The 27,770-nt window shown below is 42.1% G+C and overlaps 1 protein-coding gene across 4 annotated transcripts; it reads right to left on the bottom strand.

Annotated features, from left to right (window-relative positions):
- Nucleotides 1–1,030: 1,030 nt before the first annotated feature.
- STAM2 (signal transducing adaptor molecule 2) lies at nucleotides 1,031–27,673 on the bottom strand. Of its 4 annotated transcripts, none has more exons than XM_014957344.1 (14): nucleotides 27,574–27,673; nucleotides 18,038–18,122; nucleotides 15,882–15,957; nucleotides 15,480–15,575; nucleotides 12,620–12,766; nucleotides 8,575–8,644; nucleotides 7,826–8,012; nucleotides 6,816–6,910; nucleotides 6,032–6,114; nucleotides 5,775–5,862; nucleotides 4,913–4,967; nucleotides 4,443–4,596; nucleotides 2,533–2,702; nucleotides 1,031–2,342 (listed from the first exon to the last, which is right to left on the bottom strand). In XM_014957344.1, the coding sequence occupies exons 1-14, from the start codon at nucleotides 27,611–27,613 to the stop codon at nucleotides 2,090–2,092; spliced, it is 1,599 nt and encodes a 532-aa protein (XP_014812830.1). In that variant the 5' UTR covers nucleotides 27,614–27,673; the 3' UTR covers nucleotides 1,031–2,089. The 4 variants fall into 4 exon arrangements, with proteins under 4 accessions (XP_014812830.1, XP_014812831.1, XP_014812832.1 ...); XM_014957345.1 differs by having other exon boundaries at nucleotides 1,031–2,321; XM_014957346.1 differs by lacking the exon at nucleotides 27,574–27,673 and having other exon boundaries at nucleotides 15,480–15,568; nucleotides 18,038–18,082.
- Between the last annotated feature and the right edge of the window lie 97 nt (nucleotides 27,674–27,770).

Below are 27,770 nucleotides of genomic sequence, written 5' to 3'. Positions count from 1 at the left end.
AAGGTTTTGAATCCAAGAAAAATACCTCCTTTAATCTCAATTTTCTAACCAACAGGGAGAATCCATAGAATTGACACCAAGGGTTAGTCTGACTACACAATGACTTAGAACAAAGTAAACTCTTACCATAAAACCAACACAATCTCCAAACAAAAAGAATTTTGAACAGCAGCATTGAAAGAAATTATTCTTCTTAAAGAACGCAAGGAACGAGTTATCAAAATACTTCAGTATTGCAACAGGTGTTATTTATGCTAAGGTACTTCGGGGGGAAGGATGAAGACAAATTAAAGTCATGTCAAAAGGAAAGACAAAAGCTTCCTTCCAATTGCACAGATTTAAATAATAATAATTAAAAAAAAAAAGATTTAAAGAGCAGGTACTGAATACCTTATTGCATAAGCATGAGGCTGCAAATGAGTAAGGTCATGATACCAAATAATTAAATAAAAAGTAAAAGAAATGGAGGTGGTGCTGAGTGAAGGGTGTTTTTTATTACTCAACAGCAGTCTGCAATCTGATACTTCTCATTTGGTAGAAAATGTATCCACCAAACATACTTATTTAAACATCTGGGAGTTTCATGCATTTAATCGAGATGTTTTTATCGGTGATTTGCTTCCATTATTTTCCCAATCTAAAGATTATTACTCATCATAAAATTGTTAAAATAGGTATAAACATGACTATGCTAAAGTAAGAAGAATGAAGTGATTTTATTTCAAGAGACTGAAACAATAAAATAAAGAAACCCCACATTCCTGAAAGATAATTCAGCTCATCTGCTCCTCTTGTACAAACCCCACCCATTAAAAAAAGTGCATCAGGAAGAAATTCTCAGATTTCTTTTTTCAGCCACCAAACGCTACATTTCCATGGTTTCAAGGCAATTCCTTTCTTAAAAGACTCGTTTGTTATTTTCAATATGCAATCACTCCTTGTATTAAATGAGTACAGTCCCACTTTTTTCAATATGCAATCACTCCTTGTATTAAACGAGGAGTACAGTCCCACTGATAAAGCATGTGTATCCTGCCTGTACAGATTGGATCTTAAATACACCTTTTCTAAATGGTTTAATGGTTTATCTGACCGCAATTGGCATTCATCTAGCCATGGAAAGGGTGGCAGAGAAAGGAAATCCAAGAGAGGCAAGAACCTCCTGGTCCCATAAAGACGATTCCTGTTCCACAAGGCAGATTCTCACAGTCTTAAGCTTCAAACATTCCTGAGCCCCCTCCTTCACCCCAAGGAACCACAATACTCCTTCACTTCTAAACACATCCGAAAAGGGAAAGGAAAGCGGAGCCGTACAAGTTTCTGGCTGAGCACCTTGTATCCAGAGAGAGCCCACACAGTCAGCTGGGAGCATCTCGCAGAGGAGACTTGTGCGTGCGGTGCCGCCTCCGCCGGAGAAACACAAGCCAGTTCCAGCAAAACTCTTTCCTTCAAGAGAAACGCAGCAGGAGGTCTCCGTAGTTTCCCCAAAAACCTAACGGGCAGCACTGTAAAAATCTCCTCTCTCACGTTTCTGTAGGTACACACTGTCACAATATCAAATTGTTTCCTCTCCCCTCTCTCCTCTCCTGACCCCGTGCAGTTGTTCCAATCCCACGTCGCGCTCGCTACGGCAGCGGGGAGAGAAGGCGGCGAATAAATCAGCGGAGATTCGTTAAAGCCACTTGGAAAGTTAAGATACCGGAGGAGGCAACGCATAACAAGAGCAACGCGTAACAGGGATTAAGCATCCTCAAGTTTTCAGAAAAAAACATTTGAAAGAAAAAAGTCTTTTTCTGGACAATATTTTAACTTAAGATTTGCAAGCGGCGTTTCTTGAAACCACTGAAGTAAGGGCTCAAAGTAATCTGAAATTATCTGAAACCATCAGCTAATCTAGTTCAAGCTATCTTTACGCAAAGGCTTAACAAACAGGTCTGATGCATATTTTTACCCAGCATCACCCCAATTCAGTAAAGTTGGGTTATTTAAAAGGAAAATGTGGTTTGATATCCGTGACAGGTTTTCATGGAAATCGTTTTAGGTCAGGCAACCTTTATTGACTAATTCAGCCACGGGAGCCGGTTTGGTTTTAAAGGAGAGGCTGTTGGTGGTAATTGGTTTGTTGCTGCAGGAGGGAATGAGGTGGAACTGCCAGGGGGTAGCCTGGTCCTTGGGGCAGAGTGGAGGTGTTGTTCTGGTAGGCTGCCATCTCCACCGCCAGCCCCAGGGGCTGAGGGCTGTAATTCGCGGCGCCGGCGGCCGAGGGAAGGGCAGGGCTCTGGGTCACGTACGGCTGGTTCAACACAGAATCCGGTCCTGGGCTGCAACGAGACAAACCACATCTAATTCTGACAAGTTCATGTCCATTCATCCAACAAGCAGATTTGCAAAGAACAACATTGCTTAGCTGTGTGCTTTCAAAATGATCAAACAGTATCACGTCACCGTAAATATCTCAAGAACACACAACCTCTAGACAAAGCAGTAAAAGTACTCTCAGGAAGGAGATTTAACAGTTTGCTGAAGCAATACCTTAAATACGCAGCTTGAGCTGGCTGAGCTGCTCCAGAAGAATTGATACTTTGAGGCAGAGACCTCAGCTGCCCCATCTGGTCAGGTCCTAGGCTGTAGCCTGGGGAGATGCTGACTTGGTGGACACCCTGCATCATGTAGTTCCCACTGGGTGGCTGCACGGGGTACGACTGTCAATAAAAAAAAAAACACCCACGTTGTATACCTTTTCTTTTCAATTAAGTAGCAGCAAATGTGGTACAGGGTAGCTCTACAATGAACGGGGTTCAAAGGCTGAATCACAGAATCTTCTAGGTTGGAAGGAACCTTAAAGATCATCTTGTCCAACCGTCACCTAACTGACAAAAATAGACACCCACACAACAAACAAGGAGCATCATCACTAAACCAGACCTCCCAGCACTACATCAACCTGTCTTTTGAACACCTGAACATCAATTGATTTTTCCAACCAGGTTCTAAAACCAAAACACGTAACTTCTCAAAACACATTTTAAATAGGCATCCTTTACTTCATCAGAAGGTATCTTCCCAGAAACGGACTGTTAACGAGGTCAGCGCTTAATATCTGAAAGAAGAACCTTTCGTACCATGTATAAGACCTCTGCCCCTCCCAGAAACCTTCTTTCTTTCTCTCTAATTTGCCTTGTCTTTAAAATGTTCTATCCTTGCATATTTTGAGGCCCAGTGTGGAGTAGGAAGACGAGCACCACACGAGATTTGTTATTTAACACATTCTGGAAATGAAAACTGAAGACTATCCTAAGACTATAACACGAAAGGAAAGGAAAAACATTTTTTCTTGCGTTTCTGGCTTAAGGCAATGAAAGTCTTGACTGAAAATTTGGATAGAACAGGTGGTACGGTCTACAGAACATGCTTAGCCTAGAGAAGTCTCTGCTGCTCGTTGGGTTTGTGCTGAGCTCAGCACGGTCAGTGTTACCTCACATTTCTCACCGCTGGAAGCTGGAAGCACACATCTTGGAAGGAACAGTAAGCTCCAGTTGCCTTCTGGCTTAAATTACTTTTTAACCTCCAAATATAATGAATTTTCCATCGCTACCAGCAGTTAAGGACATGAAATTACTTTTAACTGACATATTTTCAGATCTAGCAGTTGCCATGGCAACTATTCTTTTCCCACTGAACAATTAACATTAAAGTGAAATTCACTTAAAAACACTCATTCTACACTTTCCTCCAAAAGGATCTTTAAAAATCTCTTTCTCCTCCATTTTTGTTTCCTTAAGACATCAATATGGCACATTAGAGATGCTGTAAAACAGTTTTGAGCAACTACACCCCCTAATACAACATGTTCATTTCTTAAGAACAAAAAAGGGAGCTAAAACCAGACTGGGGTTTCTATATTTAGAAAAAGCACACTGCACTCATGATTAATGCACTAATATTCAAGTTCACTCGCATCCCCGCTATTAGATAAGGGGGTAACATTTTACTTGAAGATTGAAGACATGACTAACAGCAAGAACATCCACCGAGCTGCCCAAACCACACAATCCTAACTGGACAAAATTAATCACGGAAGGAATCTTTATGTATTTTCAACAGAGTACAGCAAGAACATCCACCGAGCTGCCCAAACACACAATTCTAACTGGACAAAATTAATCATGGAAGGAATCTTTACGTATTTTCAACAGAGCATCTTTCTGTTAAGTAGGGCAAAATTAACAATTATCCCTTAACGTACAAGCAGGTAACTGCAAAGCAAAGTACTCTCTTCAACTGCGTAAATGATATTTTATTCTAAAGGCTATAAAAAGTCACCAGGCAATGTCAGATTGTTCGTAGGCTAGCAAGAAAGCACACGCTTCATTTTTGCTGTCATCTTTTAAAATAGAAATCTATATCAGGAAAGTCTCTATTTCCAGCCAAGGGATACTGACCTGCACCGAAACGCCTGAAGATGTAGGTGGGTATTGTGCAGGGTGGTGGAGCTTCGAGTAGGCTGAATACATGGGGGCTTCATTCATCAGTTTGTTATAGAGCTCCAGAGCTTCTAGAACTTTCACATTCAATTCCGATAATTCCGAATGTTTCCTGTTTCAGAAGAAATGCACACAAAGACTAAGTTTCTCTACCAAGCCCTAGACAGAGTGCAAAAGGCTACGGTCCAAAAAAGCCAATATAAAGCTACACCCAGTAACTTCTGCAGTGAGTTTTGGACTGCAGCATTCAAATCTGACTACGTACCTAAGCATTAAAAAAAAAAAAATAAAGGTGGAATTGTCAAAATGTCTTTCTTGCAAGATTTTCTAGCTTAGGAGATGAAAGTACCAAAATAAAATAATTAAATACAACTGCACAATTTAAAGTAAATCATAGTAAAACCTGCAGAAGGAACGTTACAGCTCACCTATCTATCTCTTCCAGTTTTTCATCTATCATTGGACCCATCTGTTGGCAAATATCTGTGAAGACAAAAGTGTGAAGGTAGTTAATGTCTTACACAATTAAAACTTTAAATGCAGCCAGAAATTACTTTAACCAAGTACCCTAAAACCACATATGAAATTGGGGAGTGCATCTAGTCATCCCATGTGTCCCATTCCTCCAGCCCAAACCGACAGGAGAAATACCTCAGTTACTCTGCTTCGTCATCCTCTTTCCCTCCACCCTCTTGAACAAAAAGCTACTGACGAAAAACATGGAATATTTGGTATTTCTGCTTGCACTGTGCAGGACTAATGACTGTCACCTCCTACTGGAACATCTAACCTCAACTGCCTGTGAATCCACCTTGATCAGTTGGACAGTAGAGCTTCCTTTACCTCCCCTTTTTCCATTCCAGGCTCCTTTTTTAATGTACGCTCCATAGTTATTACACACCTTGAACTAATTGGCTCCTAAGTGAACTGAGCTTCTCCTCCCCTCCCAGCCAGCAGTCTTTTGGAGAAATTTTGACACAAAAATCAATTGCTTGTTTCAAGCAGAGTTTTTATACGTGGCTGGCTCTGGCAAAGCTCAGGCATCGCAGAGTAGCTGGAAGTTATGCAAATCACTCTGCTAAACACAGAGTTGGCTTGGCAACTATTAGAAAATTTTAGAGTTATACATATAGCCCCACCCTCCCACTGTGAACCAAGCTATTCTGCAGCAGGCTATTAGCACAGACCACGGCTTCTCTAAGCTTAAAATAAATGCCAAAGAACTACCAGCTCAATCCACAAAAGGTGGAGAAGAAATACAAAAGCTAGGGAACTTAGTGCTCAAAGTACCTTCTGAGTCTAGAAGATCTGGAGAATCAAGCTTTAAATCTGTAGGATCTATACTCTGAAGTACCTGCAGTGTTTTATCCATCTTATCCTGAAAGGTGAAGAGAAGAACAGTTATTTTTGAAGCGTGGTAGAGAATGTTTTTCAAATTTTCAAGTTCCTTATATAAAAACAATTATCTGCTGACATTCAGTTACAAAAGAAGGTTTCAACCAGTGTAAAAATTTCGGCAATTTTTGATATTGAAAGTGACTGCCTACCTCATCTATATAAACTGGCTCAGGTTCTACTTTCTTAACTTCTTCTGCAGTATCCTCGGGAACAGAGTTTTGATCCACAGTTGCTGAAAGAACAAACATTAATTTCTTTTTTGCAGCTGTGTTAGTATGCTAACTCAAAATACACGTTTTTCCCCTTGCTTGCCATCAGATCTTTAAATGAGAGAGAGATTTGAGTAAGTACTTTAAGCAGAGATGTGCCCAGCTGCTGGAGAAGGGACAACATTCCAATAAGCTGCTTCCTTCAGGCTTTTAGCCCGATTATGAACCCAGGCCCAGCAAGGGAAAGGCTCTTGAGTCATATTAGCATCTAAAAACCACCTCCAACACACACACAGTTACTTTAAGCCAAGCGTTAAGATTTATTTTGGTACCATGAGCACGAATAAAGCTAACAATGTGATCCTTACAAACCACTGACATGGGTATGGATGTTATTCTATACTTGGTCTGAAAAGAGACTTTGACATTTTAAATGGCAAGTGACTGGATTCAGATGCAAAAGGGTATTGACAAAGAATGATGGTAAATTGAACTGAGTTTCTGTAAAAGGAAAAAGGCAACAACTTAGAAGAGAATCAGAAGACAGAAATGGTTGAGCTACAGCAGCAGTATAAACTTGCTTGTTTGAAACAAGGGCAGGATTTCTCTCTAGATTCTTTCCTTCGGCTGATTTCAGGAAATTATTTTGTTGATGGGCTAATTAGTAGTTCCACCATCAACCCACCTTTCTAAAATCATCTGGCAGGTTTCAAAGCCAACTTACCTGCCTCGGGTTCCACAGTTAAGTCAGAAGTCACAAAATTAGATGGGAACAGTCCTACTCCTCTGTGATTTTCACCTTTCCACCAATTGGTGTCACTGGGGAAATAAAGATGTGTTAATGCTACCGTCAGCGACGTATTTTGGGCTTTTGACAGAAAACCTGTGCTACCTAATACACCATTTCCCTGTGTATCCAATAACAAAGGCAAAGAAGAACATTCGTCAAGATTTGACAGAAAACCTGTGCTACCTAATACACCGTTTCCCTGCGTATCCAATAACAAAGGCAAAGGAGAACATTCATCAAGAAGAGCAGCAAAGCCAAGGAGCTGCCAAAGGGCAGAGGAGTGGGAAGGAAGAAGGGATCAGGGGAGGTAATTTGGTAGCAATCACTCAAATTTAGCACAACTCTTCAATTCTTTAGATTGATTAGATGATAGCCCATTACAGCTTCACCTAGAAGTTTGCAAGAAGTACACAAATAGTGGGGACTAACATTAGAAATATAATTGATGTGTCACAGCCTATGAAATTAGAACAGCACTAACAGGGAAGAACTTCTGCTTCTTAGCTCTCATTGGGGCAACAGTGACAACAACAATAATTATCCTAAGTATCATTTCTTAAGTTTTATTCTTAGCAGATTTGATGCTTGATAGCCAGAAACTTAACAATTTCTGGAAGAAGCTGGAATTTAGCACTGTAATGCCTAAGGATATTCTTATGAATATACTTATCATTTGTAATAACCAAACAACATTTATCTTAAAAACTCCAAACAAATTGGACCTACATATTGAAATACCCAACGTAATACAGTGAGGTTCTCCCTGCGCCAAAAATGACTTGAGGTCAAAAACTTGGGGTATGGAAAGACTCGTGGAAGATAAAGGGATTTGAGGGAGTGAAAATATACATTTCTGTATGAGAAAAAGCATCAGAGGAAAAGATTACCATCCGAGGAAAACAACAGTTCTGGAATTAAAGCACCTTCATCAGAGTATATTATACCTGTCATCCAAAACAAAAATAATTTCTCCACTTTTAAAGGTGAGCTCATTGTCCTCGACAGCTTCAAAGTCATACAGAGCTCGCACCTTCCTGGCGTTCTGATTGTTTTGCTGGATTTCTGCAGATGGGTACAAGGATTTAGTTTCCATTTGTTGCTGTTTCTGCTCTTGCAAGGACAATTCGATAGCTACAAATAGAGGAGGGGAAAAAAAAAAAAACTTTGTATATTTTATCCCTGTATACAAAGGCAGTTTGCTTTCCTAATAAAAAGAAAAATATTTGCTGCTATATTATAAATATGGTCTGTATCTGCTTCTCTAATATTTTATATTTAATATATCAGCAGCTCATTAGCATGATCAGAAATACTGATAAATTCTTCACTGTGACAGCTGAGCAAGAGTAACTATATCCAAGAGGAGAAATAATAAAACATTCAAATGTTACGATTCCTGTTATTAAAGCATCGAGATGAAGGCTACAATAAAACCTGTGGGTGCAGAAGGGAAAAGAGCAAGCTCTCTGGAGAGAAAGCAGTCTAACGGCTACGTGATGGGGAAGAATTCCTCACCCCAAATCCTCATCCATGAGGAAAACACCTGGAATGACCCAGTTCACTAATTCCCACCCTGCTGTGCCCCTGCCTTCCCTTCTGTGCTGCAGAAAAGAGAACAACTTCCTATGTCTGTGCATTTTAACAAAACTTGGAGAGCACAAAGTCTAACCCAAGGCTGTGACAAGTGATTTACCTTTAGCTATATCTTCATCTTCTTTGTTTTTACTTAACGAGGAACCATTCTTAGCAGCATTTGTGGCAGCCTGCAAAATGTATTAACAGCAGAGTAAGTTCAGGTTGCAAAGGAAAAAGAACGCTCTATAATTCTATAACTAAAAAAGTGAGTAATAAGTTGTTCCTGGTTATCTGCCCCACTGCATTTCGATAGTGAATCAAGATGACCCTCCAGAACAAAAAACATTACTCTTCAGAATCTCAGCCAGGCTTTATTTTGCCATCAGCAAGGACCAGAGTAAAACAAATAATCAGATCTGATTAAAATAGCTGATCTCATTTAAATAATTATTTTAGTCTCATTTAATAAAGTGAGAGCACTCATTTAAATGACTGCTCTTTCCACCTTTGTCCTCCAGGCCTCCAACCCTCCCTTCAAAAGGGAGGAAAAGCTCTTTGGGGCCCTACGTCTGCAAAGACCCAAGTTATTAAGCAGCAGCTGGACAGGCTGAAAAGGGAGATTGCTCCCCGTATCAGAGCAAAAAGCCACCTTCTCTCTCTGTTAGTGGGACCACGGGAAGGAAAAGCAAATGCACATCAAGTTGGGAGCTGCTGAGTTAAACAGGAATCTCCATAACAGCCCAGTGAAATCATTCTCAGAATTTTCATTACGACAAGGAAGTCTTCCTGCACATCCCAGTCCGACACTAGCTGTGTCTGGGACTTACCAGTGGTCCTCAAAAACAACTCTGCACAAGTGTAGCAAACACCAACAACCTCAGCTTTGCTTGTTTGAAGTGAAGCATATGAGGTAAAAACATCAAGATGTCATTTTATATGTATTTGTAGGAAAGAAAGCATAACTGGTTGCCAGTACTCTACATCTTCCATGTTTCTGCCATATGTTTTAACACATATCCTAGATTTAGAAGTGAAAACATCTTTGTGGAGGAAGGAAAGATTGTAAAAGTAAAAAAAAAAAACCCTCTGTTTAATCCAGAGAAAAGTAAACTTCATGTAAGGAATATGTAATAGAAGCTGCAGGTCTAATTTTCAGGACTGATCTTCACCTGACTCACAATTAATGAGAAAACACTTAGAAGCATCAATAATAGAGCATAGAAAAAACCACCTGTCATCAAAGATTAGGCACAATACACCCCCAGAAGTAAAATACAAAGGGTGAGGTTAGGGATTGGAGCACCTCCTGCAGAGCCAGGACAGTTCCTGACATGGACAGGTAACAGCATGAAGAAGGAAGAGTAGAAAAGGAGAGCACAGCACAGATCAGCTTCACAAGTGTCTCAGCTCCAGAAACTGCCCTTTGTCTTGTGAGACACTGGGAAGAAAAATGAAGGTATGTGCTCCAAGTCAGCAATTAGAATCATGAAACACCAAGTACAAAGTGTGGGCGTAGAATTGCTTCGATTTAAGGTGGTGACAGCTCAATGAAGCTCTAAAAACGATTGGAAGAAAAGAAGGATCTGAAATGAAACAGCTCATAAGGGCATCAGGAAATAGCCTTTAGCCTGTTCTCAGGAAAGCGAGGACATAGAAAAGCAGAATGAACAGAAGTGAACCTCAGTGTAAGGAGGCACCCAAACGAGAACGAGCACGGCACTCTCTTCGGGTGGAAAGCACAAAAGATCTCATTTGGACAGATTTTCATTTTGTTCTCTGCCAGGAACACTGAACCCAACAGTGCTGTGTAACCCACATCAGCTCTCACCTGTGATCCAGCTGCAGGGAAGGTTACACCTTCTTCTTTTAAAGATTTAATTGTTGCAGATATTAAGCTACATTGAGGGTCTTTCTGAAATTCCTCCGACCACTCCACCATTAGGGTTTTTAGCTTCTCACTCACTTTCGGATGAGCCTAGAAGACGAAATTGCATAGAAAGGGATGCTTTACCTCAAAATGAACAGAAATAGCTGTTCCCTCTCAGCAACACTTTGTTACCAAAACCAGTTTACTATAAATATCCTCAATAATTAATAATTGTCTTGATTAAGAAAATCTGGAAAAGAAAACCCAGAATATATGGATTTTTATGCAATGATTCTGACGTTCCACACAGTGTGCTTGGTTTCTGGAGCACCACCCTTTTGTTGGGAAGCTGCCACAGCTGTTCCCAACACCGTTACCCCAGCGCAGCCGCGGCCTGCAGGTAGTTCAGATTCCCCTGATTCTCCCAAACAACTGGTTATTCAAAATCAGGGCTCCTTCAACCCTCACAGCAACCCTCAGAGGCAAATTCCCTTCACAACCAGAGCTCAGATCTTGCAGGCAGCTCACCTACTTATACTGCTATTATTTTAGTGGCGTCCCATTTAGGGGGTTAAGGACCAGTTAAGGCAAAAGACTGACAAACTTTTTGACTTTGCAAATGTTAGCCATGTTTCCACCTCAATACTTTTAGAGAGACTAATTCAGGCTATCACACTTACACCAATTTTTCTGCATGCACCTCTGCGTTAGTTACCTTCCATTTTACCTCAACTTTCTCTCCATTACTTCTAATTTGTATTGTTATTCCCCTCCCAATCATCTCAGTTGGTCCAATATAAGATAGTCTTTTCCTACAAGACAATACCCCTCCACTACCATTTATGACCTCTGCTGTATTCTCCTCAGATGTCAGAACACATTTCTCCTTGTGGCTTCTCACAAAACCCCGATCTTTGTGCCATCTCTGTACACACGTGTGTATGTATGTCTCCTTGGTTCAGATTCCCTCCCAAAAAGGAATTACACATTAAGACAGACCTCATGGGACAGTCTATACTATTAGCTCCTGAATTAGGACTGGAGGTGCAGGGACAGGCTGGTAAATGAAGATATTTCCTTGCAGCGGGGGCAAACCAAGATCAAGTTCATGCTCTGCCTGCAATTCCTCTGGCTCCCACATTCCCCTCTAGCCTCTTGCACAAAAGAGCCTCTACAGCTCATCCACAGGATTTACAACCGCTGGAAATCCACAGAGGATCACGATTTCATTCAACACTGCAAATTTCACGGGCTAACAACCTCACCCAGTGTGATAATCCACCTTGAGAAAAGCAGGTCAGAGTCATGCATCACGCTACCGTATGGTTAGAGAATACCCTTCGGAGTATACCTCAGTCACATTAAACATCAGCTGCTGTTCACCCTGTAATAGCCTTCAAAAGATTATTGGAGCACAAAAGAGCTGCTCTGTTGAAGAGTTGTTAATATACATGAAGGTCGTGCCATCACCGTGAGGGCCAAACATGGACCGAAGCTCTTCAGACCCAATGCGCTTCCTGGTTTGGTTTGAGAGTTGATGAAAAGACTATAGTTTGAACCCAAAGGATCCAAATAAGGGCTCTGGGGGTGCTGGGCTCACCTACATCTCAGGTCTAATTTTCAGGACTGATCTTCACCTGACTCACAATTAATGAGAAAACACTTAGAAGCATCAATAATAGAGCATAGAAAAAACCACCTGTCATCAAAGATTAGGCACAATACACCCCCAGAAGTAAAATACAAAGGGTGAGGTTAGGGATTGGAGCACCTCCTGCAGAGCCAGGACAGTTCCTGACATGGACAGGTAACAGCATGAAGAAGGAAGAGTAGAAAAGGAGAGCACAGCACAGATCAGCTTCACAAGTGTCTCAGCTCCAGAAACTGCCCTTTGTCTTGTGAGACACTGGGAAGAAAAATGAAGGTACGTGCTCCAAGTCAGCAATTAGAACCATGAAACACCAAGTACAAAGTGTGGGCGTAGAATTGCTTCGATTTAAGGTGGTGACAGCTCAATGAAGCTCTAAAAACGATTGGAACAAAAGAAGGATCTGAAATGAAACAGCTCATAAGGGCATCAGGAAATAGCCTTTAGCCTGTTCTCAGGAAAGCGAGGACATAGAAAAGCAGAATGAACAGAAGTGAACCTCAGTGTAAGGAGGCACCCAAACGAGAACGAGCACGGCACTCTCTTCGGGTGGAAAGCACAAAAGATCTCATTTGGACAGATTTTCATTTTGTTCTCTGCCAGGAACCCTGAACCCAACAGTGCTGTGTAACCCACATCAGCTCTCACCTGTGATCCAGCTGCAGGGAAGGTTACACCTTCTTCTTTTAAAGATTTAATTGTTGCAGATATTAAGCTACATTGAGGGTCTTTCTGAAATTCCTCCGACCACTCCACCATTAGGGTTTTTAGCTTCTCACTCACTTTCGGATGAGCCTAGAAGACGAAATTGCATAGAAAGGGATGCTTTACCTCAAAATGAACAGAAATAGCTGTTCCCTCTCAGCAACACTTTGTTACCAAAACCAGTTTACTATAAATATCCTCAATAATTAATAATTGTCTTGATTAAGAAAATCTGGAAAAGAAAACCCAGAATATATGGATTTTTATGCAATGATTCTGACGTTCCACACAGTGTGCTTGGTTTCTGGAGCACCACCCTTTTGTTGGGAAGCTGCCACAGCTGTTCCCAACACCGTTACCCCAGCGCAGCCGCGGCCTGCAGGTAGTTCAGATTCCCCTGATTCTCCCAAACAACTGGTTATTCAAAATCAGGGCTCCTTCAACCCTCACAGCAACCCTCAGAGGCAAATTCCCTTCACAACCAGAGCTCAGATCTTGCAGGCAGCTCACCTACTTATACTGCTATTATTTTAGTGGCGTCCCATTTAGGGGGTTAAGGACCAGTTAAGGCAAAAGACTGACAAACTTTTTGACTTTGCAAATGTTAGCCATGTTTCCACCTCAATACTTTTAGAGAGACTAATTCAGGCTATCACACTTACACCAATTTTTCTGCATGCACCTCTGCGTTAGTTACCTTCCATTTTACCTCAACTTTCTCTCCATTACTTCTAATTTGTATTGTTATTCCCCTCCCAATCATCTCAGTTGGTCCAATATAAGATAGTCTTTTCCTACAAGACAATACCCCTCCACTACCATTTATGACCTCTGCTGTATTCTCCTCAGATGTCAGAACACATTTCTCCTTGTGGCTTCTCACAAAACCCCGATCTTTGTGCCATCTCTGTACACACGTGTGTATGTATGTCTCCTTGGTTCAGATTCCCTCCCAAAAAGGAATTACACATTAAGACAGACCTCATGGGACAGTCTATACTATTAGCTCCTGAATTAGGACTGGAGGTGCAGGGACAGGCTGGTAAATGAAGATATTTCCTTGCAGCGGGGGCAAACCAAGATCAAGTTCATGCTCTGCCTGCAATTCCTCTGGCTCCCACATTCCCCTCTAGCCTCTTGCACAAAAGAGCCTCTACAGCTCATCCACAGGATTTACAACCGCTGGAAATCCACAGAGGATCACGATTTCATTCAACACTGCAAATTTCACGGGCTAACAACCTCACCCAGTGTGATAATCCACCTTGAGAAAAGCAGGTCAGAATCACGCATCACGCTACCGTATGGTTAGAGAATACCCTTCGGAGTATACCTCAGTCACATTAAACATCAGCTGCTGTTCACCCTGTAATAGCCTTCAAAAGATTATTGGAGCACAAAAGAGCTGCTCTGTTGAAGAGTTGTTAATATACATGAAGGTCGTGCCATCACCGTGAGGGCCAAACATGGACCGAAGCTCTTCAGACCCAATGCGCTTCCTGGTTTGGTTTGAGAGTTGATGAAAAGACTATAGTTTGAACCCAAAGGATCCAAATAAGGGTTCTGGGGGTGCTGGGCTCACCTACATCTACTTCCTGTGGCTTGTATGTGTAAGAGCCCAGGACTGCACGACTCAAGGTCTCTCACTCGAGTGCAGCTCAGGTCACACCATGAGCCTGCGTCTCACACGTAAACACGTGCTGAATAGGAAGAACGTTGCCAAGTCTGGGCTCAAGCATGTGTTGAATGGAAAGAGGAGATGTAGCTGGATACGCTCAGCAGCAGCACAAAGACATTTGTGACGCTTGTCTGAACTAATTTTCTTTTGGAGGAAAGGGAGAAAGTACAATTTTATCAGCCCTCTGAAGATTATTCCTCCAAGTGGGCCAGGGACTGGGGCAAAACGTAAGCGTTTCCCAAGAAGAAAACAAATTTTGCTCCAGTAGCCCATTCTTCAGTGGGATTAAAGGTTTGGTTTTACATCCACGACTGCTGTCAGACCATGAAGGTCAACGTTCTATTTCAGAATGGACCAGGGCTAATGAGAACAAAGGGGAGGACTTTAAGACCTATTTTTCCACACAAAGCGAGAAACAGAAGAGCCGTGAACTCATTTTGCTTCCCAGCAATTTTATTAGTTTCCTTAATTGCTTTGCTCCACCTCTGATGATTCCAGGCCTCCCATATATTTGAAGACTAACTTCTTTTTAACCCATTAGCCATTTTTGTCTTCAACTGGAGCAGTAATTAGGGGAAAGCTGTTGCTACTTATTCCATTCATGGCAACTAGATTTAAATCCCATCAGCTGCTTCACCCAAACCATTTAGGTTCAGCATTCTGAGAATCTCTGGACACTAATAAAGTTGTCTGAAAACTTTATCCTTTTCCTTGTAAAAACTAAGTTTAACTTTCTCACAGTTTTCCCTTTGCACTTCAGCCCATGAATTTCACTCAAGCCAAATAAAAAACTCTTCAAGAAAAGCTGCCTTCACCTCTATCAAATTAATTGAGCTTAGTAAGAGTCACAGATTTTAATTAAAATTGCTCATGTAATGTTGTAAAAATGGGGAGTAGGTATTAGCAACTTGTCAATTCTTGAATACATCATGTTTTCATAGTAAAAATTAAAGTACACAAATTTCAGTGATAAGACAAACAGCCAGCAGTATCTGCAACTGCAGCAAAATTAGAAAATGCATATTAACTACAGCATCAGTTTTGCCAAATCTTTGCTATGGTGAGAGAAAGCAAAGAAGTTACCAAAATAAGTCTCTCCCAGTGCTTATGGTTATAAAAAATTACCTTATTTATTATACTTCGAGCTTCACTGGCAAAATCACGAGAACATACTTCTAAGTGAAATATTTTTCCACAGTTTGATACACAGGCTCCTAAAAGCTGACAACAGAAAGACAATTGTGAAAATGCGTGACAACAATAAAAAGAATCCAAAATAAAAACATACATAAAAAGAGTTAAAATTTAATCCTTCGTTCAGCACGCACACTCTCACTGAGTGACAACAATAAAAAGAATCCAAAATAAAAGCATACATAAAAAGAGTTAAATTTAATCCTCCGTTCAGCACACACACTCTCACTGCCTGGAGAAATATGAAGGTATTAATTGATCATTACACATTTATAATAGCTGCCTTACATAAAAGCACACCAAGTTTATTGAAAATAGTGATATCCTACTCACTGTAAGCGCTTGCAAAGCCACATGGGGAACTTTGTGGTTTACTCTCTTCATGATGGCTTTAAGGCAATCCTTTGCTCTGAAAAAGGAAGACAGAAATTGCAAATGACAAACATGACTGATGTGATCTGCAGAACAAACGACGCCAGGTACTCGAGTTGGGTAAGCAAACAAAACTGGGTCTATTATAAAAAAAACTAATCTAACCTCAACTTTTCCCAGAGCTGATCTGGAAAATATATTGAACCTGTGTATTGCAATTGGAATAGACTCTGTTTTCACACTGGCATTTTGTATTAACGTCCATAAAACTGCTGACAGGTCATAAAGGGAGCAATTGCCATTCAGCTGCGGAAATTGACTTGAAATAGACAAGGAAAGAAATGTCAGTGATGATTAAATAAACGGTTATTTTATTGGCTGCTGTAAAGGGTCTCTACGGGTTTAATTTAAAAATCATGCTCACAGTTTGTCAGCTCTTGGATCCCACTTTCAAGACACTAAGGACACATAATTTTATAATTTGTTTCAGTACAATCCAAGATAAGTATAGAACAAAGATTAGCACCCCCAATGTTACTCTACTAAGGACTTTCATACTTAAAATGAGCATCAATGGCATGCACCAGGTACGCTGCCTGAGGCATATGTACTATTATTTTGCTCTTCCCCACTAAGGCTCTGGTTCCCTGATGACTTTAGGCAGGCACAAGTGAAAGCCACCAATAAAAATAGTGAATCAAACACCCACAGTCCCTTCCTACAGCCACGCAGTCCCTTTCCCTTCCCGAGGCTTCAGCAGTGCCTGGCTCAAGGAACTGATGTGGCTGAGCTTAGTCTTCAGCCAGATCCACCAGGAACCCATCACACGAGGGGTGAGGAAACACCTGACAACCCTCTTCAGTGCAACTTCTCTCTCCAGTCAATTTAAAGTCGTCGTGGAATCACAATCCTAGGCAAAGCTTAAAAAAAAAGCCTGTGCAGAAATGAAACCAAAGGTGTTTCATTGTTAACATGAAAAAAAATATCTGTTTCAGTGTATTGTGTGTACAGCAGGGAGGAAGATTTTATGCCCCTGTATTAATCAAGAGAAGAAACAGCATAATAAATAATGAATTACTGGCATTTATTATCAGTTTAAGTTGTCTATTTGAAATCAAATTGAATTTGAAATCATTGTCCGTTTCAAATCAATTTCAGAATTTAGGACTATAAACAATATATTTAATTACATAATATATAGTTATATATTTTGCACATGTAATTAAAAAAAAAAAACCCTAAATTTGTTTACACTCTCCTCTCCCCAAAGCATGTAGATTTAAAACAGTTCTGTCTACTAAAGTGTTTTGGCACTAAAAAAAATAAATAGATTTTTAAGAAAGGACTCAAAGGACATTCTATACTTTTTTTCTTCAGGACTAAAGATTACCAGTTGAATAGATCTGCTATTACTCCTCATGGGAGGTAATTAATAGAAAAAGAACCTTCTCAGTGTAGTTACCTTCAACACAGTAACCTTAAACATTACATATAACTGATAAAAATTCTACCACCACTTTAAGAATTCAGCCTAAGTATTAATTCCGATTTACTTCAAAATTTAAAAGAACTTATCTCTCAAAAAGATTACCTTAAAATTCAGCAAATACTTTCAGCCATTAAAGGATCCCTGAACTACCTCTCAGGCTAAACTGAATTACACTGATCTGTGTTTTGATCCCAATTTCCCTCCCTTTTCTCCTCCATCAGTCCCATTGCTCCTAATGAATAAACATAGGTTTCTCATCATAAATAGCTAACTGTCCCAGCCAGACAATCTTCTGCAAAGAAACTAGATCATTTTTTCCTGCTGGCACAGTTGCTTCTCGAAATGTATGCAAGATCATTAAATATGAACAACTTGGTCTACTGTGCAAAACTCCACAGAAATTGGAATGCTCTCAGCATATACACATTGCTCTACTAGAAATCCTGTCGGAATAGTTCTTTCAAAGAATTTTAAAGCCAACCACAGATCTCTGCAGAGCCTGCAGAAGTGTCAGATCAGGAGCACTTTTTGCATAGCTGACTCCACTGAGCGTTTTAAGACGCGTTCTCTCTCTGAAAGAGGATTCTTCACATGAAATTCCACGTTGTAAGGCTGAGACACAGCTTACCCATTAGGAGTACTTCCAACTTTGTCACATATATCCATAATGAGACCCCAGTCCTCACTGGTGTTGTATTCATTTGTAGCCTTTTCTAGAAAGAAAAACAAGCTTGATTAAGTGTAATGTCCTATTGAGTCCAGATTCTAGTCAACAAACACCGTCTCAGTCACACACAAAACAAAAAGACTCCGCATAAAAGGCACTGAGAGGCAGCATCTTCCACAGCTTGGGGGTGATCCTTGCTGTCTTGTGAAGTGTTATGTACCAGTTTTCTTATGGGCACTGGACTAACAGATGTGGTAAGTACTTAAAAGATCCAAAAATAGAAACAAATCCTGAGGTGTAATGTTCTAAATGATGAACAAGAAACTTCCTTGCTGTCTTGTGAAGTGTTATGTACCAATTTTCATATGGGAAGACCAGCACTGGACTAAGAGATGTGGTAAGTACTTAAAAGACCCAAAAATAGAAACAAATCCTGAAGTGTAATGTTCTAAACGATGGAAAAGAAACTTCCTGCACAGTGTGTTTAACTCCAGGTTGAAGTCCCAGCCCCAGTTTAGATTTGCTCAAGGTCTTCTAACATTTGCGTGCCATGAAGTATTTCACAGGGATGTTCCAAGAAAAAAACATCAAATCTCTTTAGGAGTCTAAAGGAAAGCCATCTCCTCGTTAAACACACTTAAATATTTTTTTCTACTAGATTTTTCAGGAAATCTAAACACCACAGCAAGTGTTGAGAAAAATGAATGGCGTGGAAGGATGGATAAAAAACATACAAGGGGCCAAGAAGAGACAGACTGCTCTATCCAAAGAATGTATCCCTAATTAGTATTTGCAGCATATCATCCTATATATTAACTGATAAGGTTTAATGTTATTTATTTGTGCTTTCCTTTTAAGTTTTTATTAAAGCCATGTTTTTTTAATCACATGTAAATACTACAGTTATATTAAAACAGCTTATAAATGGCAAATAAAGTATTTTATACACTGCATTTGCTGCCTTTGGATTTAATTTGAATGTACCAATTTAGTATTTTAACTAAATTCAAAGACAGGTGCTTTTTGATTTTTAAGTTAGATATTAATCCCAGCAGAATACAGTTCATAACCATGGCAATATCATAATCAGTACTTGTACAGAATTTTACTTTGGTAAGAGAAGCCACCTAATCCCTTTGGGATCGAGTATTTTAGACTGTTTAGCAGATTAAAGCAGAACATGATGGTCAGTCCCTACCAACACGATGGTGTTCTGTGACAGCAGCTGTTCCAAAAATCCCAAGGTTTGCTGACAGCAACACTCCGGCGGGATAAACCCAATGTCACATGTGCAATTAAGCATCTTCTCTTGCTAATGGGCTTCACTAGTGAGTTTTGCAGTCAAAAGTTGCAACAATGCTCGGGCTGGCTCAGCAGAAGGGCTTCCACAAAGAAAATGCAAGCAGAGCAGCCAACAGTGCCCCTAAAAACCTTGTGTTACAGACGTAAACACAGCCCAAGAAGGAGAAATAGGAATGAGCAATTTTGGCCACAGGTTATCTGCACAAACGAGACTACTTGGAGGAAACAAACAGTGCACTGAAAGCATGTTCCTACAGCAAAGACCTTCTTTAAAACTTACCCAGGAAGGACATAATTGTTAACATTTACTTTTAAGCGCATCAATATTTTTAAGGAGACTAACAGAAAATTCATTGTTCGTTCTTGAAAATAAATGAGTGCCGGCAATTTTAAAAACTTTAATGTTCAATTTCTTTAAAAAAAAAAAAAAAATCAAACCAAAAGAATCCCCATATGCCCATTTCCTGGCCATGTGAACCCTAAGTACTGAACAATCACAAAAGAACAGCGTTAACGCAATGGTTGGTGACAGAACTTCAGCTGGATGTTTCCTGTGAAGTTCCACCAGCTACAACTGCTTTTTAAAAGCACCACTGTGTACGTCTCCATCCCCAGGGGTGGGAATCCTCCCATCAAAACTCATCAGTCAAATGAATCCATCTCATCAAATGACAGCAGCCATGGGTTGTGAGCAGCCAACAGTAAAGAGCAAGAAACGGCGGCAGGTGAACAAAAAGGCACGGAAGCCAAGAAAAATTGAGGTTGGTTTTCACACCCAAGTGTTCAGAACCATAAAATGTCACCAGTGGTGGTGACCAACACTCCACATGGGCTCTTCCCAACCCTGGCAATGCCCACCAACGCAGGAGGATGCAACCCAGCTGAGAAACCAGGGTATGAAACCAAAAACCAAGATGACAGGTGTGACAATACCTATCTGGAGGATTCCTTCACTGGATGTGCCCAACTCGGCCTCCCAGCTGGGCCTATAGCATCCCGATGGGTGACACCCACACCTCAGGTGATTATGTCACACCTGTAAGCTTTTTTATCATTTCATACGCTCCAAAACCCCCAAACGTCCAAACTTTCCTCTTCCCACACTCCCTTCTCTCTCTACTACTCCCCTCTTAAAAAGGGAAACAAATCAAATCAGGTAATTTACTTTTGGAGAAGTTACCTCAAAAAAATGTAACTGCACCCACAACATAAACGCTAGAACAAAGCATTCTCTTCTAAAATATCACAGCCAAGAAACAAATTGAAATAGATACTTGGACACAAAAATATGCAGGAAATTGAAAACTACTTTGCCTGTTTAGAAGCCAGTCAGACCCAAGCTTGTAAACTGACACTGCAGTGCAAACCCGGCGAAACCAAGCTCTTTGCTTTGTACTCGCTGTCATGCAGATCCATAAAAAATACAGCTTCCCCACAAAAACTGCCAGGTAAGGAACGGGGTCAAACAAGTGCAGTGGTGCCACGTGGTGGGACTCCAGCTCCTTCAGCCTGCCAGAGGCACCAATAGCTCTCCCCCCTCCATGAGGCTGGTTATGTAGAGAATCACAGAATGGTTTGGGTTGGAAGGGACCTTAAAGCCCACCCAGTGCCACCCCCTGCCCTGGGCAGGGACACCTCCCACCACACCAGGTGGCTCCAAGCCCCCTCCAACCTGCCCTTCAACCCCTCCAGGGATGGGGCAGCCACAGCTTCTCGGGGCAACCTGGGCCAGGCTCTCACCACCCTCACACCAAAGAACTTCTTCCCCACAGCTCAGCTCCATCTCCCCTCTTTCAGGGTAAAACCCTTCCCCCTCCTCCTCGGGCTCCCCTCCCTCATCCAGAGTCCCTGGAAGGGGCTCCAAGGTCTCCCTGGAGCCTTCTCTTCTCCAGGCTGAATCCCCCAACTCTCTCAGCCCCCCCTCCCAGCAGAGGGGCTCCAGCCCTCCCAGCATCTCCGTGGCCTCCTCTGGCCCCTCTCCAACAGCTCCATGTCCTTCTGCTGTTGGTGGCCCCAGGGCTGGAGGCAGCACTGGGGGGAGTGTCTCAGGAGAGCAGAGCAGAGGGGTAGAATCACCTCCCTACGTAGACACAAGTGTCGCTTCTGTCCTCTACAAAAACTCAGAGGCACTTGCCAGAGGACATATGAGAGTTTTCCTTAGAGGAAATCACAATCAGCTTTGCCTGCCATGACAGAAGCTGTCCCATGCCATCCCAATCAACTCTTCCACCGTCCACAGGAAAGCTTGATGTTTACCAAGCTTCACTGAGAAGTTTTGAGCTCCACACCTTCTACCTCCTGAGGATCAGCAAAGCTACCAGAACGCTGAGCTCTACTCCCAGCTCCTGTGCTTTTCCTCCTCTCCCCCAGCCAGCACGTTGGCACATGGAGGCTCATCAAACACAAAAATCCTTCCTCTTGCTTCCACGCAGCCTGTTCTGGGAGCAGACACGGTCCCGGTGAGAATACGAAGGCTGCCCTACGGCAAACTCTTACAACTTTCTTTCCTGCCAACATGACAAATTTAACAGCATCTGGTCTTTTTGCTTAACATGAGCTCCAGCAGAAGAATAATCTTGAAGGATAACTACTTCACGGATGCCAAGCCATGGACTTTGATCAGAAGAAACAGATGTGAGAGGATGCATTTTCCAAGATCTTTTTCAGTGCTAAGAGAATATAAGCTTTAGGAAAATGACTTACACTCTGCAGCCCTCCAATTAATGAAGGAATACTAGACTTGAGTTTACTTTTACAGAAATAAAGACAAAGGCAAAATACGCTGCTTTTTATCGCTGCCTGGTATATTTTTAAAAACTCACAAAGAATAAAAAAACCCCACAATTAATCATTTTTGACTGGATCAGTTCCCTGATCCGATTGGCCATGCAGCTGCATAAAAAGCTATGCCAATGCAAGAGAGGAGATAGCACTAAAATGAGCAGCTGGGAAGGGGATGGGAAGCGTTTGCTGATACTACTGCCAAAAGAAGAAATGCTTGTCAAGCCTCTGCCTTCAAACAGCCACCAGCTCTTCCAGAAAAAAAGGTAAAGCTTCACCACAGCATGAGAAAGTTTTTTAGGACTCTCTCTCTCTACCACACAACATCTATAAGGAGAGCTGACTGTTGCCCTTCCCAGCCTAACTGCATTCAATCTTCTCCTCTTTTTTGCAAGGAAGGGACGGGTAATACATGGAAATAAGACCAAAAGCCAGGAAACAAAATACTCTGAGGACTGCAACTGGGCAACACGTGGCAATCCTCCAAAGCCTCCCTGTTTACATCTTTTCAAACATCGAGTCCTCCGTCTCTGAAGATGTTGGCATGGAGTCAAAGTGTCCCAGATGGGCACTCATAATGAAGTGTGCTACTGCACGGTCACTCTTACCGGCCTGGAAACACCACGGCGCTGGGATCCCTCAGGAATGTAAATGCAAAATTTTATTTATTTCCAATAAAACGCAGAAAATTCAATGGGTATGTCTAGGATCTACCTATACTCACAATGGCAAGGAAAACAGCAAGAGCATCCAGGGAAATCTTAAAATACCTTTGCATGTTCATGTAGGAAGAAAAGAAAGGGAATTGCGAGAACCTCACAGCCCCCAGAATCCCCCAAGAATGACACATGCACCCCAAAAGTTCTGTGGAAATCTCTGCCAAGGTACCAAACGTGATGCTGTGATTCCTACCAAAGCACATCACACTGATACACAGCACAAATCTCTCTGTGCGCTTCTGCTGGAAACCTATATCCCATTTAACATTAGCATTTGACACCGACACAGTGAAATCAGCAATCCTGGTCTGGTGACAGCCCTACCTCTATGCTGCCTAGCACATGTGACCTTCAAACTTACAAAATATTTGGTATTTCAGTCCTGAATTCCCTGGGGCCAAGCTTGCCTACAACGCCAAATAACACATCAGTTAAAAAATACTAGAACATAACTTTTTCTTCCACCTGCGTCAATTTCTGTGCTAGAAACAGAGAGAAAACAAACCCTCAAGCACTGATTGAGCACAAAGAACTTTCCAATTTGATACAGCATTTGCTAAAGACTGTGGTCATTAAAAGAAAAATTTTCTAGAGACAGATTTGCCCCTCAAAGCTATGTGAAATAAAATCTCGTCTGCACATAGATATTTCAACTTTTACACAAAGCTATTCTAAGTATGTAAAAAAAAAAAGAGTTCATCTATAAAAAGTGAAAAATAGAAAGAAATAAGTTGAGGACTGCCCCAGACTGCTGTTTTTCAGAAGATCAAGCAGAACCACGTGGATGAAAACCAGAAATTTAATCCCACGCACCTTCGTTTGTTTACTTTGCCTTTGTATAGCCAAATTAGAAAATTCCAGCTTTGATTTAATTAGTGACTGTAGACACGATGACACTACAGTCATATGACTTGCATTTCCAGTAACACTGCACGGCCCTTGCCGAAAAAGCAACCCTAATTGTAACAATCCCAGGTCCCTACTCGTGTCACTGAATATTATATTCTAAAAAAAATTGGATCAAAGTGGAATATTAAAATAACTTTTTGTGATCTAAGTCCAGTTCACGGAGAAGGCCTTTTGAGATACAACTTTTGCTGAAAGAGCAAGTCTGACGTTTTGTTTCATTGAGTCAGTTGGCCAATAACCTGAAAAGCAAGCAATTCTGTTTGTCAGACAATCTGCAAACTACAAGAGAAACATTGAAAAGACCAGAGAGTGATTAACAGAGGCTTGGAATCTAGAGCCTGGAAAGCATCAAAAAGAAAGTTACCAGCAATTGATTACTATGTAACAAAAACATCCCTCAGAATATAATTAAAAACAAAAAAAGTGAGGCTACGATCTTATGTTTAACATAAGGTAAGGGGAAAAGTAAACCCTTGAGAACTGGATTAGGTAGAAAAAGGTAATAGTAGGACAAAACCTTATTAATGCCTACAAGTATCTCAAGGGTGGGCTGAGGGAGGAGGGAACCAGACTCTTGTCAGTAGTTGCCAGTGAGAGGAGAAGGGGCAATGGGCACAAGTTGGAACATAAAGGGTCCACTTGAATATGAGGAAGAGCTTTTTCACGGTGAGGGTGACGGAGCCCTGGAAGAGGCTGCCCAGGGAGGGTGTGGAGTCCCCTTCTTTGGAGATTTTCAAGCCCCACCTGGATGCTCCTGAGTGGCAATATCTGACATGCTCTGGGTGGTCCTGCTTTAGCAGGGGAGTTGGACTAGATGATCTCTATGGTCCCTTCCAACTCTAAAAATTCAGTGAAATTCAGTGAAAACGCAAATTCAAATTCAGTGAAATTCAGTAAAATTCAGTGAAAATGCAAATTCAGTCAAGAAAAGATCCTCCTAGAAATGAAGTGCTTGGCAGTTGGACACGAGAGGAGAATGATGATTATGCCAAGTTCTAGCACAAGGGGACACAGGCCACCAAGGTAAGGCAGCCACAGAAAGGCAAATACAGTCCTAGAATGAGACACAGCAGTAAACAGCTCAGCGAGGCACAAGGAAACATGCAATGCTATCACAGGAGTTATCAGCAATCCATGATACGACGTACAATTCTGGCTGCCAGTCAAGCTACACTGAAAAATACTTCCTACTCCCTTGATCACGTCAACAGCCTTATGAAAGAAGGCTAACTAAACAAAAGATGAAAGGGAATAGGCTTGTTCTCTATTGAAGGAGCAACCACTTAAGAGATGAAGGTTACTTAAGAGGAAGGACAGCGCTGGGAAAACAGCAAGTGCACATGAACTAACCACGACTAGATTTAGACAGGAAATTAAAAAGCTTCTAACACTCTAAAGAACTGAAGTTTTGGGGTATCCTCTCGATAAGAAAAACAGATGAAGGAAACCACACTCCTCTAAAACACTATTCCATAGGTTAATCTTGCGACGCTGCAGCTAGACACAAAGCAACCAAAGCGGATGCCAAGGAATTAAGACTCTGATGAAAAGCAAACACAGGGGTTTGATGAAGGAAACCACACTCCTCTAAAACACTATTCCATAGGTTAATCTTGCGACGCTGCAGCTAGACACAAAGCAACCAAAGCGGATGCCAAGGAATTAAGACTGATGAAAAGCAAACATACGGGTTGAGAACCAAGAAAACAAAACCAGCTGTGGCCAAGCAAAAGAGCACTGATCTAGACAAAAGTGCCCCAAGAAAAAGAGCAGTACTAGATGGATGGTCTGAAGAGAGAGCTGGATCAACCTCATTGCTCGCTGCTAACGAAGCAGGGTCCTGTTCTTCCCATTCACCTTGGCAGGGGTGTCCTGCTCCTCTTCCTCACTGCCATTTCCCAGCCTTTGCCAAGCAGATCCAAGTCACCAAACTTCCAAACTCATTGGTTTCATAGATGATCCAACTCACAAGCCTAATACTTTCTTCTGCCAAATTAGTTTTTCACTGAGAAGAGCTGAATCAGCTCAAGGGTGTAGCAAAAAAACCCCACAAAACTACTGGGTAGATGGGGCCATGGAAAAGGATCTCTCCTTTCTGGTAGCATGAGGCCACCAGCTGGGCTCAACTCTTTTTGTGCTATGCCCCCCTTTTTTTTTTTTAAACGAAAAAGAAAACAAAATGTAAAAAAAGTTAAATCCTGACAGATGCATATTAAAAGCATGGAAAAACCCCTCACGTAAATGCTGCAAGTTAAAGTACAGACCACCCACATTAGATATTCTAGATAGTCTAATTTACAACAGAATAGTAACTTTTTTAAAAGCTCCTAATGGCAAACAGAATTTTTTCCTGGCAAGGGACTGTAAGATTTGGCCTCAATAATTACAAAGTTCCTACTCTGTTGCATTTGTTTAATTGTAGCAAGTGCAGACACTTACACTCAGTGTATACAAGGCAAAATGTAAGAAACTGCATGTGGAGAGGGTGCCACTTTTGAAGTATTACAATCTTGAAGTTCTTGATGCATTTAGTTTTGCCAAAGAACTGTGCCCAGCTGCAAGAGTCCCCAGTTCAAAAAGTCTCCCCTTGTGCAAATACATTAGTTAGAGCCACGTGAAAGATAAGTCCAGCAAAACACACAGAAAACTTCACAGGGTGTTTGAAATAACTGGACTGTGCGTAGCAAGTTCCTACTTTCATTTCCATCGTAGGTCAACGTTAAAAACCTCACAATGGTTTGTGAAAAGATAAAGAAGAAGGGGAATGGGAATGACACAAATTTTGCTGACACATTAAGAAAACAGTGCAACTTATACCCAACAGAGAAGAGATGGTGTGGTAACAGCAGCTCTCACAACAGCCATCTTTGTACTTCCCCAGCCTTGACAAAAATCCCAAGAATGTTGAATTCTTCTCTTACCTAAAATGCCAGTGTAACAATAAATGTAAATCTGATCCTGGTATCTACCTTAATTTAATTGCTTCTTCCAGTGTTTTGATTCAGAATAGCCATTGTTTAAAAAAAAAAAAAAAAAAGAAAAAAAGCAACACACAGAGCAAGTTTGATGCTCAAGAAGGCACAGGACAGAGCAGAAGCACAGGTCAAAACAACTGAGTCATCATCTTCCTCCTGTCAATGGCACCAACTCCAGCTGGAGTTGCCTCACGGTTTCGTAATGCGAATAAATGTCTGCTCAGGCTTAACCTGATGCCCCCAAATCAGCCTTAGGTGACGCCTTGGTATTATCAGGTACTGAAAAGGGCATAAAAATGGGTTCCTAGTGATGTTAATAGAGCTGGTTTTCACCCTGGAGTTCTCCCCCAAAGGGACATGCTCACAGGCCACTGTAAACCCACTGCCCCGAGCAACCCACCGTGACAGGGAGGAGGTAACAGCCATCCCAAAGGCTGGGAAACTACAGCCGTTTCAGCCCCAGTGGCCACAAACACCCCCCGAAGCCGCAAAGCACCAAGGGGGCTGCCCCACCGGGCCCCTTTCCCGGTCAGAGCCGCAGAGGGCGGCCGGGACAGGCCGGGACGGCGGCAGGACCCCCGGTAATCCTGTCAGAAAACACACCGGCTTTCCCCTACAGCTTGGCGGCGGGACCCTCACCGAGCAGGCCCGGAACGGCGGCCTCCACCGCCGGCCGACGTTACTCTTTCCCCCTCAGGAGCTCAGGGCCCCGCCGCGGGGAGGAGGAGGCCGCCGCCACCCCGTCAGGCACCGGCCCAACCACCGCCACAACCACCACCCGCCCTCCTTCCCCGGTGTCCCGCTGGCTCACCCACGTCCTGCTCGAAGGGGTTGGGGGCGAAGAGCGGCATCTCGGCAGCGCCCTCCCCTCCTGCCCGCTCCTCAGCCCCGCGGCCGCCCGACCCGCCGCCGCCCCGCCGCCGCCGCTGCAGGACCCCGAGGCTGCCCCGCCGCGCCTGACCGCCGGGAGGAGCAAAACGCCACAACAACACCCTGACGCCGCGCCGG

Source organism: Calidris pugnax, unplaced genomic scaffold (assembly GCF_001431845.1).
Source record: "Calidris pugnax isolate Ruff unplaced genomic scaffold, ASM143184v1 scaffold256, whole genome shotgun sequence".
Classification (NCBI taxonomy): domain Eukaryota; kingdom Metazoa; phylum Chordata; class Aves; order Charadriiformes; family Scolopacidae; genus Calidris; species Calidris pugnax.
The sequence above is the reverse complement of the archived record's forward strand: the minus strand, read 5'-3'. Positions and strand labels throughout refer to the sequence as shown.

What these genes read in the sequence shown, in the direction of transcription:
- STAM2 (XM_014957344.1), bottom strand. Translation starts at nt 27,613, where the DNA reads ATGCCGCTCTTCGCCCCCAACCCCTTCGAGCAGGACGTGG. An exon ending in CCCCTTCGAGCAGGACGTGG is followed by an intron (nt 18,123 to 27,573) that starts GTGAGCCAGCGG and finishes TTTTCTTTCTAG; the next exon opens with AAAAGGCTACAAATGAATAC. An exon ending in GCTCAAGCTGCGTATTTAAG is followed by an intron (nt 2,343 to 2,532) that starts GTATTGCTTCAG and finishes TGTCAGAATTAG; the next exon opens with ATGTGGTTTGTCTCGTTGCA.